This window comes from Rattus norvegicus, chromosome 20 (genome assembly GCF_021556685.1).
Source record: "Rattus norvegicus strain SHRSP/BbbUtx chromosome 20, alternate assembly SHRSP_T2T, whole genome shotgun sequence".
NCBI lineage: Eukaryota > Metazoa > Chordata > Mammalia > Rodentia > Muridae > Rattus > Rattus norvegicus.
Window position 1 is genome coordinate 47,185,235 of NC_141553.1, and position 13,647 is coordinate 47,198,881.

A 13,647-nucleotide genomic window follows, 5' to 3' on the forward strand; every position below is an offset into this window, starting at 1 on the left:
CCTGAGTTTGGTTCCTAGCACCCGCACCGGGTGGGTGGCTTACAGTCTCCTCGCACTGCAGCCCAAGCAGGTCTGATGCCTTCATGCTTCTGTGGACATTGTATCCATGAGCACAGACACAGGCACACGCCCACAGGCACACGCTCACAGGCACAGAGCCATGGGCACACGCCCACGGGCACAGAGCCACAGGCACACGCCCACAGGTACACAGCCACAGGCACAGAGCCACGGGCACACGCCCACAGGTACACAGCCACGGGCACACAGCCACAGGCACAGAGCCACAGGCACACGTCCACAGGTACACGCCCACAGGCACACAGCCACGGGCACACAGGCACAGAGCCACGGGCACACGCCCACAGGCACACGCCCACAGGCACACAGCCACAGGCACACGCCCACAGGCACACAGCCACAGGCACAGAGCCACGGGCACACACCCACAGGCACACGCCCACAGGCACACAGCCACAGGCACAGAGCCACAGGCACACGCCCACAGGTACACGCCCACAGGCACACAGCCACAGGCACAGAGCCACGAGCACACGCCCACGGGCACACAGCCACGGGCACATGCCCACGGGCACAGAACCACAGGCACACGCCCACAGGCACACAGCCACGGGCACAGAGCCACAGGCACACGCCCACAGGCACACGCCCACAGGCACAGAGCCACGGGCACACGCCCACGGGCACAGAGCCACGGGCACACGCCCATGGGCACACAGTTAAAAACACAGTAAAAACCTACACTCAGAAGGCTGAGGCAGGTGGGCCCTGAGTTTGAAACCAATTTGAGTTATGAGAGTTAGGGCCAGCTGGGCTCTGTAGTAAGTTCTTGTCTGGAAGGAAGGAAGGAAGGAAGGAAGGAAGGAAGGAAGGAAGGAAGGAAGGAAGGAAGGAAGGAAGGAAGGTAGGTTATTTTTGTATTTTTTATTCAAACTTTTGGCTTTTATTTATATTTTATTCCTCTTGAAATTGAAACATATGTATGTATGCACGTATGTATGTATGTATGTATGTATGTATGTATGTATGTATGTATGTATGTTAGTTGTGAGGTAAGGACTCTTTTTTTTCATCTCTGACCTGTTCCTTCCTCAGTTTTTAATAGTTTCTCCACTGACTTTGTCATCAGTGCTGAGGCCCCCAAGGTGCTCGCTCATTGTAGCCCATTGGTCTCCTTACCTGAGCTACTGTTTTGTTTGAGTCCAATTCCTGTACTCACCCCTCCACCCTCAGCACAGCCTCTCACAAATGTCTTGGCTGCTCCTAGGTCTTTGTTCTTCCTTGTGCATTTAATGTTGACGTGCTGGAGATCAAGCCCAGGTCTTTAGCATGCCTCCCAAGTGCTCTGCCATTGAGCTGCGTCCTCAGTCCTTGTCGTCGTTAGTGTAGCTTAGTTTGGTTTCTAAGAGTCTTGCTGTGTCACCTGGGCGGCATGGAATTGATTGACGTGCATCTTGTTTGAGTCTTTTATCAGTCAGCCGCTGCACCCCAGCCCTCCAGCTGTCCCTGGACAGCCTCCAACCCCTCTGGTTGCTATTGCTGCCTGGATTTTTAAAAATAATTCTACATAGTGTCTTGTTTCATTTTTCTTTTGTTTGTTTATTCTTTTCAGCTGCTGTTGTTCTTAAACACGTCAGGCACATACTTCCTTACTAGGCTTTCTTGCTGACATAACATTCAAAGCCATAAACTTTCCTTGTAAGTGCTTTACTAGCTGCATCCCACGCATAGTTTAAGTTGTAAGTTATAAGTCATATTTTGGTCCTGGATGCTTTTCATTTTTGTATAGGTTCTCCTTTTGTCTGGAATGCTTTAGAAATAGTAAGTTTCCAAATGTGATAATTTGGCTTGTGTGCCCTGGGAAGCCAGAGGTGGGCACAGACTCTGTGGAGCTGATTGCAAGTTGCCTGACGTGGGAAGGGAAGGGAAGGGAAGGGAATGCTCCCAGAAGAGAGGCAAGCGCTGTGAGCTGCTGGCCATCTCTCCAGCCCCATGTCTATGTCTCCATGAGCCTGAAAAGCAATTCCTCTTGTTTATTAGTATCCTAGCCATCTTTCCTAAAGTTACCTTCCTAAATATTGTCCTGATGGTTTGAAAAGAGTTTTTGTTCCCTCTTCAGTTTAATATGCTGATGATACTGTATTCTAAACCTCTCTCCATCATCCTGTACTAAATTTAAGCTCTTTGGAATTGAGGTTGTCATGTATTTCCTTTTGATTCCTGGAAGTCTTTATTTTATAATGGCCCCAAGTATCAATCAGTTGATAGTTAGCAACCTTGAATTTTGAAGGTTTGGTGCCCCCACCCCCACCCCCCGATGTTTTGCCCATTCTGCCCTGGCGACCTTCTTGGTTTTGTCATCACACTCCTCTGGTTCGTCTCCAGAAGAATGAACCCAAATCATCTTGTAGCAGTCTGTTGGTTAGTGTGGCCTGAGCGTCTCATGTTACCATCTCTGCTCTGTTGCCCCTTCCCAAGTCAATACTTTTCAGAGTTTTCAGGTTCCGTAAAAGACATAGTCGTTCCTGTCACACGAAGCCAGGGTCTCAGTGTGATTTTGTCGTGGTTTTTGTTCTTTTTTTCCTCCCAGTCACCAAGTCCTGTAAACTTACTTTGCTAAACTGTTTCTCAGCCCTACCAGTCCCTCTGTGCTTCCTTATCTCTTCACAGCAGTTCTGGTCTCTGCTTCCTGCCCTCACTGCCTACATTTAAGGGTCAGACTGCTTCACTTGGTGTTTAAGATTGCCCTCAAGTCAGACATCTCACTGTCCCCCAGCACGCTCTTCAAAGCCTTGCTCCTTCCCCCAGCTCTTTGTCAGTATTCAGGATCAGGGTAATGGACTCTGTGTCCTCACCCCAGTAGGCCTTGCACTTAATAAAATAGTAGTTGCTTCCTGTGAATGATTAGTGTATGTGCTCACTGTTTTCATGGAAGTATTCTCTTAAAACAAAAATCAGCAACATGGGCAGGGTCTTGGGGGAGGGGGAGATAGCAAGAAAGATTGTCTCAAAAGACTCCTCAAAAGGAAACTCACTGCCTGACTGTCCATCTAGCCTATCATTGAGTAAATGAGTAAATTTAAGCGCACACACACACACACACACACACACACACACACACACACACACACACCCCACCCTCACCCCACCCACCCCCGTAACCCAGGTTCTCAGAAGAGATGGGCTTACCCCCATTGCTGTTGTCTCCACACATTTGCAGATGAAGGTGGTGTGGGAGGCTTGGAACTCCTGCAGCTTCCTCTTACTGAGACTCTGTTGGCCTTGGCTTTTATTGTCCTACGTTTTGAATTTGTGTTTGGACTTTTCTTTTTGTGTGTGTGTGTGTGTGTGTGTGTGTGTGTGTGTGTGTGTGTGTGTGTGTGTGTGTGTGTCTTTTGAGACAAGGTTTTTCTGTGTAACTCTGGTTGTCCTGGAACTCACTCTGTATTAGACCAGGCTGGCCTTGAACTCAGCTCCTTCTGCCTCTGCCTCCTGGTACTGGGAGTGTGCCACCGCCGCTGGCTGTATTTGGAGTTGCTTACTTTCGTTTTTTATTGTAATTGATATGAATTCTATTGGAGTCTCTCCGAGTCAGTGATGTTGTAATGCAGTCCAAAAATACTTAGCAAGGAATACTCATTTGGTTGACTTAAGTGAGAGTAGTTATATTGTGGTTTGAAATTTTCACATTAAAAATATATTTGAGTTGTGCAGGTTTTAAGTTATGGGACAAATATAAGTGATAACTTCAATTACTTTATAATTATTTATATGATACAACTTTGAAAATAGGTGCGTTTCCCTGGCAAAAATGTTTATATGAATTTAGTGCTAACTTCAAAAATATCAAATGCTTTAACTATAAAAAGTGCTTAATCTTTAATTAGTTTAGACTGAATGAAAAAACATAAAAATTATATTTTCATATGAAAAAATTTCCATTTTGGAGCATGTCAAAAGGATAAATGTAGTAATTTGAATGCTCTATTTTTATTTCTAGAAACCAGCAAATATCCTAGTAATGGGAGAAGGTCCTGAAAGGGGGAGAGTCAAAATAGGTAGGTAATCACTCCTGAGCTAACTGGTGACGAGACCGGGTGACGTCCAACGTGTCTTCCCTTCAACACCCTCATTACGTTGTCGACTTTAACTACTGTGTCCGTGTTTATAGAAAAGGTGTCGGAAAATGTAGGTGGCCTGTAGAGTCGCCCATTCTCCACAGCACGCAGATCCTGTCATCGTGCACGGAGGCATCCGTTAACCAGCCTCACAGACGTTAGCTCACTTACAGTATGCCACCGCCACGCTCCAGCATAACACTCAGCTCACACCATTGCTTCTTTAGCTTGCTGATCGGTCAGTCAATCCATATCCTGTTCCCAGTACATCGCCCTAACCCTGACTTACTGACAGCAGCCTCCTGCCCTCTGCAGTGTGCCTTTGCCCAGACTCTAGCCTACCTGTGGACATGAGTGCCTGTAACACCTCTCACTCACCTGGGCTCCATCACCTCAGGCAGGAAGGGACTCAGGCAAACTTCATTGCTGCTGGGAAGGAATGCTGAGGTGATGCAAATGGTGCTGTCACTGGGACAGAGGCCTGTCCATCCGTCCTGCTGCTTGCTTCCCACTTCTTCATCCTTCCCAGCTCAGTTCCAGAAGAAGCTGCTCTAAACTAGTAACCCAGCTCTGAACCTCTGCCTGGAGGTGAAGGAATTCACCTTCATTGAAAACTGTCTTGGCAGTAAATACCTGACAGTGAAGTTGCTTTTTTCGCCTTCCTGGATCTTTCCCATTATTTGTTCTGTTTTTATTTGACCACTCAAGTGTTTTCTTACAGGCATTTATTGAAGACATGCATTTGCTTGGCAAAGCTGGAAAGGGCTAGTTCCTCCCCAAGAGAAACAGTCATGCAGATGTTTGTCTGTGCGTGGGCTAGAGTCTTTATTATGTTACCTCAGCCGAAGGGAGAGCCCACAGTGAAGGAAAAACCAGACTTAAGGAGCTGTCTTGTTCACTCTTTGAAGCCATGACTAAGACTTCTGTCCTGAGACTTTTCCCTATAGATAACCCATTGATAGTCACTGATTTCCTACAAGAAAGGGCTGACTGAGGGGCTGGGGATTTAACTCAGTGGTAGAGCGCTTACCTAGGAAGCGCAAGGCCCTGGGTTCGGTCCCCAGCTCTGGAAAAAAAAAAAAAAAAAAAAGAACCAAAAGAAAGGGCTGACTGACAGATACCTGCTAGTTCCCTTTGTAGCTCAGAAAGGAACTGCTTTTCCTAAGTCCCTGCATCACTGCTTGTCATTTAGCCCTTCTCAAGCTTCCCTCTTCTCCCTTCAGTTTTAAACTGAGTCTTACTTCTGCCAACACAAACACAGCCTTCCCCCCTAATGAAGAGAGAGGTTATTATGAGCCAAACAAGAGTGACTGCAACCTCCCAGTATGGATCCAGCTTGCCGGACAGCTAGGTCTCTTGTTGGAGCAGTTATAACAAACTTTTGTAGTCACAGAACAAAAGAAGACCTTCTATCAAGGCATTTCCCAATGTGTGGGCAGAACCATCAGGGAGACAGATGCTTAGGGCAAAGCCGGGTGGCGAGTATGTGATGGGAACAGAGGCAGGTGGACAGCTCTGCTGTAGGGTTAGTACACTAGCCGACGAAGTTTTGAGCTTTCAGTTGATGAAAGAAGGCTAGGGGTCTGTCAAATTAGTACATTGGAGAGGTTTTACCCAGTGGTTAAAAGAATAGAAGACCAGGCACAGAAATGAGGAATGATATTTTGAGCTCACTTTGCCCTGGACCTGCAAAATTCTAATTTCCCACAAACACAAAGTTGTGATGAGCGTCAGCCTTGTGGACCCTTTAGCATCGGTGTGACGTTTCTCTGAGAGCTTGAGTTCACCGTTCCCATTCTTGGCACACTGACACATTTGGACATGGTGAGGCTGCAGGTCACTTTGTGTCCCTGGTGCTTGGAAGGCTCGTTTTTTGCACCCAGTGACGGTGAAGTTGAGTACACAGGATAACCGTCTACAGGAGGGGGGAATTGTTGTTAAAAACCATTAGGGGGGTTGGGGATTTAGCTCAGCGGTAGAGCGCTTGCCTAGCGAGCGCAAGGCCCTGGGTTTGGTCCCCAGCTCCGAAAAAAAAGAAAAAAGAAAAAAAAATTATGAAGGAGTCCCATATCACATAACATTGTTAGCTATCAGGATCGAGGCCAGGTTTTTTTTTTTCATTTTTTTTTTCCCTTCTTTTGCCCTCTATCTCACAAGTATATTTATATGTGATGGATAATATAAGTGTTATATGTACAGTTAAAACAATCAAGAACGCAGTGTGAACTAAAGAACTAAAGGAGCAGATGAGAGTAAAACACTTTTAACCAAATCCTCAACTCAAAAAAGTTCATATGCTTTCCCCGGTGCCTGTCTACAATCATTTAAATATTATGAAATATTTCATTTGATATATCATATATCATATATATGATATATATATCAGATATATTTGGATGTGTGAAATAATGTATTACATTTGTCTTTTGGGTGTCTGTTTTGTTTTTGAGACAGGGTTTCTCTGTGCAGCCCTGGCTGTCCTGGAGTTCACTCTACATCTGCCTGCCTCTGCCTCCTGAGTAGTACTGTGATTAAAGGAGAACTTATTTCTCTTCTAATTTTAGGTTTTCTTGTGGCTATGTTGATTTTTGTAGCCATAACTTTATGTGGTCAGTTTCTGTTTTAGGACTGGCCTTTAGTGTCCACGTCATTTTAAGTGATATTTGTGGTGATTTGTACTTGTCTTCCTAATTATACTAAACTCTGAGAAGAAAGTAAGTGGGTAATGGTTACATTGCAGAAGAAATAAGACAATAAGACTTCCAAAATTCCTTCCCAAGAAAATCTTCCTTCCCATAAGTACCAAGTCTTACTACTGTCAGGTAGAAACAGGAGGTGGGCATAATAAAGTCTTATTTCATATTTCACAATCAGAAGGGAAGCGGAACATCAGTAAGTTGTTTTGTAATTTTACCCACCAACTACTGTTCATTTATAGAATAGCAGTATTATTTAGTAATGCTTAAGGATATTTTTATTTAGTGACAGTTTTATATGTTTATAAAGTGTATTTTGATCATCTCTACCCTAGTCCTCACTCTATCCAGACATCCTTTAATCCCTCTCCTTCCCACCTTCACGACCCTTTAAAAACACAGAGTTCGGAGTTCATTGAGTGCTGCCTACCTGCACAAGGGATAGGGCTGTCAGCCTGACTCTGACTAACCTGCCAGTGGCCATTCCCCCAACCCCACTGGCAGCCATTGGCTTCCAGGAGTTTCTGAGCTAGAGGTGGGGCCTTACGTGTAGGTTTAGCATAGGCACTCATTGCTGTGAGTTCCTGAGCCCTATGTCCATGTTGTGTGCGAGAGGCAGAGTTTTACAACACTCTCCCCTGTCCTCCAGCCATTGCAGTTTTCCCACCCTGTTTTCTGCAGTGTATCCTGAATGTCAAGGAGCAATGTTTTTAAAATCCTGGCTTGTACTGTGGAGCACTCTGAAGATCATTTTGTCAGGAAACATGGGTTTTATGGAATGGTCTCTTAGATGTAAGTTTCTTTTGGGGAGAATAATTTTGTGTTTCAGTATGAATCCTTTTTAAAATGTATGTTTTAAAGAATTAATCCTAGTTGATTTGTTGTAAACTTAATTTAGAACCTATATTTTCCAGTTTTGATAGCAGCACTGTAACTGTTGTCTTGAGAAGACTGATAGTTTTGTGTACTTTGAGTCAACTCACAGCCATTGGGAGTCAGTGCGGTTGGCTGTTGTACAGTAAGTAGAAGGTTTAAGTAATAACACAGTAATGCAAATGGTCGGATCCAGTTAATATTTTTTCCTTTTTTGGGGGCTGGAGAGATGGCTCAGCGGTTAAGAGCACCCGACTGCTCTTTCAGAGGTCATGAGTTCAATTCCCAGCAACCACATGGTGGCTCACAACCATCTGTAAAGAGATCCGATGCCCTCTTCTGGTGTATCTGAAGACAGCTACAGTGTACTTATATATAATAAATAAATAAATCTTTAAAAAAAAAAAAAAAAGACAAGAGATGCTTTGAAACACCTGACAGGGCCCTTCCTATGTACACTGAAGGGAATGTAAAACATTGTATCCAGTTGACAGTCACCTATTTTTAGCTCTTGTTATTTAGTTCTTCTCTAGGCGTTCTCTGTGGGAAACTTTGTTGACAGTTATTTTATATGGAGATAAATGCTTCCCAAAAGGGATAAATCTTAGAATTTAAAAGAATTAATGGGAGTGTGTTTGGCTAAGAAAGCGTTGGTTAATGAATTTTAACAATTTATGTTTTAGTTGCATTTTTAAAAATTTAATCACCAATCCAAAGGATTGAGGGCACTATGGAAAATTTTATAAATAGATATAAATATTTGCTCATTAAAACAAGTTTCACAGATACTTGTCTAATTTGGCAGAAATGCCCTAGTTCTTTTTTTATAGTGAATAAATACTAATGACTAATTTTTAAAAATAAATGTATTTCTTATAGGTTATGTGCATACCCTGAAAAAGGTGTCATATACCCTGAAACTGGAGTCATAGATGATTGTGAGCCACCATGGGGGTGCTAGGAACTGAACCCATGTCCTCTGCAAACCAGTACTAACTCTGAACTACTAAGCCATCTCTACAACTCAATGGTCAAGTTTTAAATGACCTGTTTAGTGAAGGATTAAAATATCCTTAATCTTTAAGCCATTTTTTATAAATATAAAAACTTATTATTTATAATAAGGATTTATATCAGGATTGAGGCCATTTTTTTTCTTTTTTAAATATTTTTATTAGATATATTTCTTTACTTACATTTCAAATGTTATTCCCCTTCCCACTTTCCTGTCCATAAGTCCCCATCTCTTCCCCTCCCCCTCCCCCATACAGGTATTCCCCCCATACATCCCTCTTACTGCCTCCCCATATTTCCCAACCTTGGCAAGACCAAGGGCTTCCCTTTCCACTGGTGCCCCAACAAGGCTTTTCTCTGCTACATATGCAGTTGGAGCCCTGGGTCACTTCATGTATAGTCTTTCAGTAGTGGTTTAGTCCCTGGAAGCTCTGGTTGGTTGGCATTGTTGTTCTTATGGGGTTGCAAGCTCCTTCAACTCTTTCAATCCTTCCTCTGATTCCCCCAAGGGGGTCCTGTTCTCAGTTTGGTGATTTGCGGCTAGCATTGACCTCTGTATTGGACATGCTCTGGATGTGTCTCTCAGGAGAGATCTATCCAGTCCCTTTCAGCATGCATTTTCAGTCTAGTTGTGGGGCAGGCTCTGAATGGCCGTTCCGCTGCTCTAAACTTTGCTTCCATATCCCCTCCTATGGATATTTTCCCCCTTTTAAGAAGGAGTGGGAGCATCTGCATTTTGGTCATCCTTCTTCTTGAGCTTCCTGTTGTGGTCTGTGGATTGCATCTTGGGTAATTTGAGCTTTTTGGCTAATAATCCACTTATGAGTGCATACCAAGTGTGTTTTTCTGTGATTGAGTAACCTCACTCAGGATGATATTTTCTAGTTCATTCCATTTGCCTGTGAATTTCATGAAGTCATTGTTTTTGATAGCTCAGTAGTACTCCATTGTGTAGATGTACCACATTTTTTAAATCCATTCCTCTGTTGAAGGGCATCTGGGTTCTTTCCGGCTTCTGGCTTTTTTTTTTTTTTCCTTTTTTTGCCCTCTATCTTACAAGTATATTTATGTGTGATGGATAAATAGATAAGATTTTAGTTTTGTTTGAAGTCATTTGATTTTGAACTTAGAAAATCCTTTAAATAAGTATGTGTTTTGAAATACTTTTGGCAAAATGTTTAAGCACGCAGGGGGCTGTAGCAGGGATTGCTATGGACTATATATAGTAAGTCCAGAACAGCCTGGGCTGGAGTTGAGTATGGACCATATATAGTAAGTCCAGACCAGCCTGGGCTGGAACCGAGTATGGACCATATATAGTAAGTCCAGACCAGCCTGGGCTGGAGTCTAGTATGGACCATATATAGTAAGTCCAGACCAGCCTGGACTGGAGTCGAGTATGGACCATATATAGTAAGTCCAGACCAGCCTGGGCTGGAGTCGAGTATGAACTATATATAGTAAGTCCAGACCAGCCTGGGCTGGAGTCGAGTATGAACTATATATAGTAAGTCCAGACCAGCCTGGGCTGGAGTCTAGTATGGACCATATATAGTAAGTCCAGACCAGCCTAGACTGGAGTCGAGTATGGACCATATATAGTAAGTCCAGACCAGCCTGGGCTGGAGTCGAGTATGGACCATATATAGTAAGTCCAGACCAGCCTGGACTGGAATCAAGACCTTGCTCAAATTACATAAAATGATAAGTAAATATAAAAGTGTGAGGTTAGACAAATTTTTGGTAAGATGAAATGCTTTCTGCCTTATAAACATTGAAATAGCTTAAATCCTTTCATATTGTCTGCATGTGGAATTGTGCATGTTGATAGCAATATTAATTCAAAATATAGTCATCTTCTTAGCACAGATTCAGAAAGAAAGCTATCTTATTCTACCTGTTGGCAACTCATGAGAACACATTTGGGAGAGTCCCAACTATAGAAAGATCTACAGGCCACTAAGAATGCTGGGAGTGGATTGTTTAATACCAAACAGTCAGCCCTAAGACATAGATAGGAGGGACAGTATGCAGACTGAGATGGAGATGTGTGTGTGTGTGTGTGTGTGTGTGTGTGTGTGTGTGTGTGTGTGTGTGTGTATCCACAGCCTCCTGAGTGCTGCCAATCACACATACTGGGGTGTATGTGTGTATGTGTGAGTGTGAGTGAGTGAGTGTGTGTGTGTGTGTGTGTGTGTGTGTGTGTGTGTGTGTGTGTGTATGTGTGTGTGTGTCTCCATCCACAGCCTCCTGAGTGCTGTCAATGCACATACACTGGGTTTTCAAGACAGAGTTTCTCTGTGTTAGCTCTGGCTGTCCTGGAACTCAGAGATATCTGCTTGCATCAGCACCACCTGGTTTTTTTTTTCCCCCCCTTTTTTTTGCTGGGGACCGAACCCAGGGCCTTGTGCTTGCTAGGCAAGCGCTCTACCACTGAGCTAATCCCCAACCCCCCACCTGGTTTTAAACACCGTTCTTGTCTCTGTAGTTTTCAAAACTCTTTTTGGTTCTTTTTTGTAAACTTGCAGTGTTATCATTAGGTGCTTTCAATTTCAAATAGAAGTAGTCTTCCCATTCAATGCATTTTGCTTTCTTTCCTAGACTTCTAGTTTAATATAACAAAACAACAACAACAACAACAACACAGTTTAGGGATATTGAATGTTTCTTGTTACATAAACAAAATAGGAGTGGATAAAGCCAAGTAATAGTTTGTAAGTTTCCCTATGTTTTTCAAATAATTGGTATTTGGATTCTATAACTATTAAAAATAAAACCAGGTGAATTCCAGGTGGCAATTGTCTTCAAACACTTCCTACTGTGAATTTCTGTTTCCCCCTGTTTTTGGTGAAGGTATCTTTTCCTTGATATCTCTATAGTCTTGGATGCTAGCGAGAGGGATTTGTGTTTTGGATCAGATTTATGTGCCACTTGTGGAAAACATTTCTTTGGGTCTCATACCAATGTAGGTTCCTCCCAATTTGTCTGGCTTTTATTCTGTGTTTACAAGAACGTGAGTGGAAGCAGGATGCTGGGTGCCCAGCCCTGCCTTCATAATGGCACTACTAACATTGCTTCTCAGAATGGGATGTGTTGTCTCATTCCCTGAGCCTGGTGCTCATCTTGTGAGAACAGGAGACCATCAAACAGACTGTCAGTCACACCAAAGGGGCTGCTCAGGCCCCAGAAAGAGCTTGCCAGCAAGCCATTACCCAAGGAGACCCTGTGGATGGTTGGACATACGGGGGTCTGTTGATATGTAAGGTGATTCCTCAGGAGGCCTCATGGCTTAGAACCAGAACTTTTGGTGCAGAATAGAGCTTTCTTCTCCAATTGAACAAAGTAGTGTATTTATCCTGAGGGGACATGAGTAGCCATCACCAGGAGCACACATTCAAGCTTCCTTGAATAGCATTCCAAAGTGGAGCTGGCTGCATGAACTTTCCTACTCAGAACAAATCATAAATCAAGGCATTTCCCAATATACTGGGAGGGTCGTATCAAAGTAGACTCTGCTATGGGTTTTAGATGTTACCTACCAACATCTTCACTCCTAGCCTGTGTTTGTGCAAGATCCCAAAGGTTGTGCTGAAGTTTGAAAGGATGGCAGGTCAGACAGATGCAGACAACAGATGACTGACTAGGAAGGGAACCAGAGAGCTAAGATAATTTGTCTCTGGATCTGCAGCATTCAAACTCTACAATCACAAGGTTTACATCAGTTGGTTAGCCTTGTGGGGTCCTTAAACTACTTGTGACTTACTGCACCATTTCAGTCTATGCCCCCATCTTGTTGTCTGTAGCATTCATGTCCCTGTGCCTCATGTGGCTGCCCCTTATCCCCCCACTGTTTCTTCACTTCTAGGATACCCTTAATGTTCACCCTTCGGTTTCACTCACCACAACTTGTTATCGTCTGACATTAACGTCCCTTCTCTGTCAAAACTGTCTCTGAAAAGACCTGTGCTTATGACCTCTCTCCGGGCAGATCCAGTGGCTTGTGTCGGTCACTGTTCTTAACACTGGGAACCGGGACTCCTGAGCCCCTGGCCCCTGGCTGCTTTGTCTTAGTCTGCACTGCTGTCCTTGCTCTCCTCAGTGTGCTCTTTCAGGACACCTTTAGCACGGGTTTGGGACACAGCTTCCTTCTATTATGTCTTCAAGGGTTTGACAATGTATGGTCTCAAATTTTAGATGTAATAAAAGTGAGCCTGCAATTCAGATGTCTGTTCTCTCTCTTCATTATTCAACCCTCCTGGCAACCTGAACTCCATTGTCCCCAAGCAGGCTCCTCATCTTCATCTGAGATTCCGTTAACCTTAACTACCCAAGTGTAGTCAACATACAGTTCTGTTCTCTACTCAGGACAGCTACCTTATTGTTAAGAATTTTAAGAATATAGTTTTGTATATAAGATTGGCGATAAATAAAAAATAAAATTGAACAATAACAGTAAGAGCAACTATAATGGACTCTGGCTTATAAACTTTGTTTTAATGCCATGTCCGTGTGTGTGGTCCTGGGTTAGAATGCAGAGCCTCATGCACATGGCTGAGTATGCCACCGTGCTGTTCCCCAGCCCAGAATTACCGTTTAAAGACAGGAACGTGGGCACTGAAGGCACAGTTCATGGCAGAGTGCTTGCACGAGACAGACCCTGGGTTCAATTCCCAGTGTTGAAAAGATCAGCAGATCCCTGTAAGACTTTAGTGTAGTTTGTGTTGGGCTCTGAATAGTACCGTTGAGTGGAAAGGAGCAGCGCTGTGTCCTTTCCTCCCCAGCTCCTCAAACGCCCTCCAGATGGCTTAGCCCAAGTCCTAGTACTTCAGAGGTCCAAAAGAGAAAAGGTCTGGGGCTACACCAGGCCAGCCTGGGCTAAGAGTAAAAACCTGTATTAAGAAACCCAAAGTATTCAGCAGTGCTTA

The 13,647-nt window shown here is 43.8% G+C and overlaps 1 protein-coding gene across 25 annotated transcripts in view; it reads left to right on the forward strand.

Moving 5' to 3' along the window:
* Positions 1–13,647, forward strand: part of Cdk19 (cyclin-dependent kinase 19) — a 170,238-nt gene that overhangs the window by 137,212 nt on the left and 19,379 nt on the right. For 12 of the 25 annotated variants that reach the window (XM_087597528.1, XM_087597531.1, XM_087597525.1 and 9 more), the window contains one exon: positions 4,022–4,079. The exons of the other annotated variants lie outside the window; for them this stretch is intronic. In XM_087597528.1, the coding sequence (XP_087453654.1) occupies positions 4,022–4,079 (58 nt within the window). The remainder of the gene's footprint in view (positions 1–4,021; positions 4,080–13,647) is intronic. 25 annotated transcript variants of the gene reach the window in all.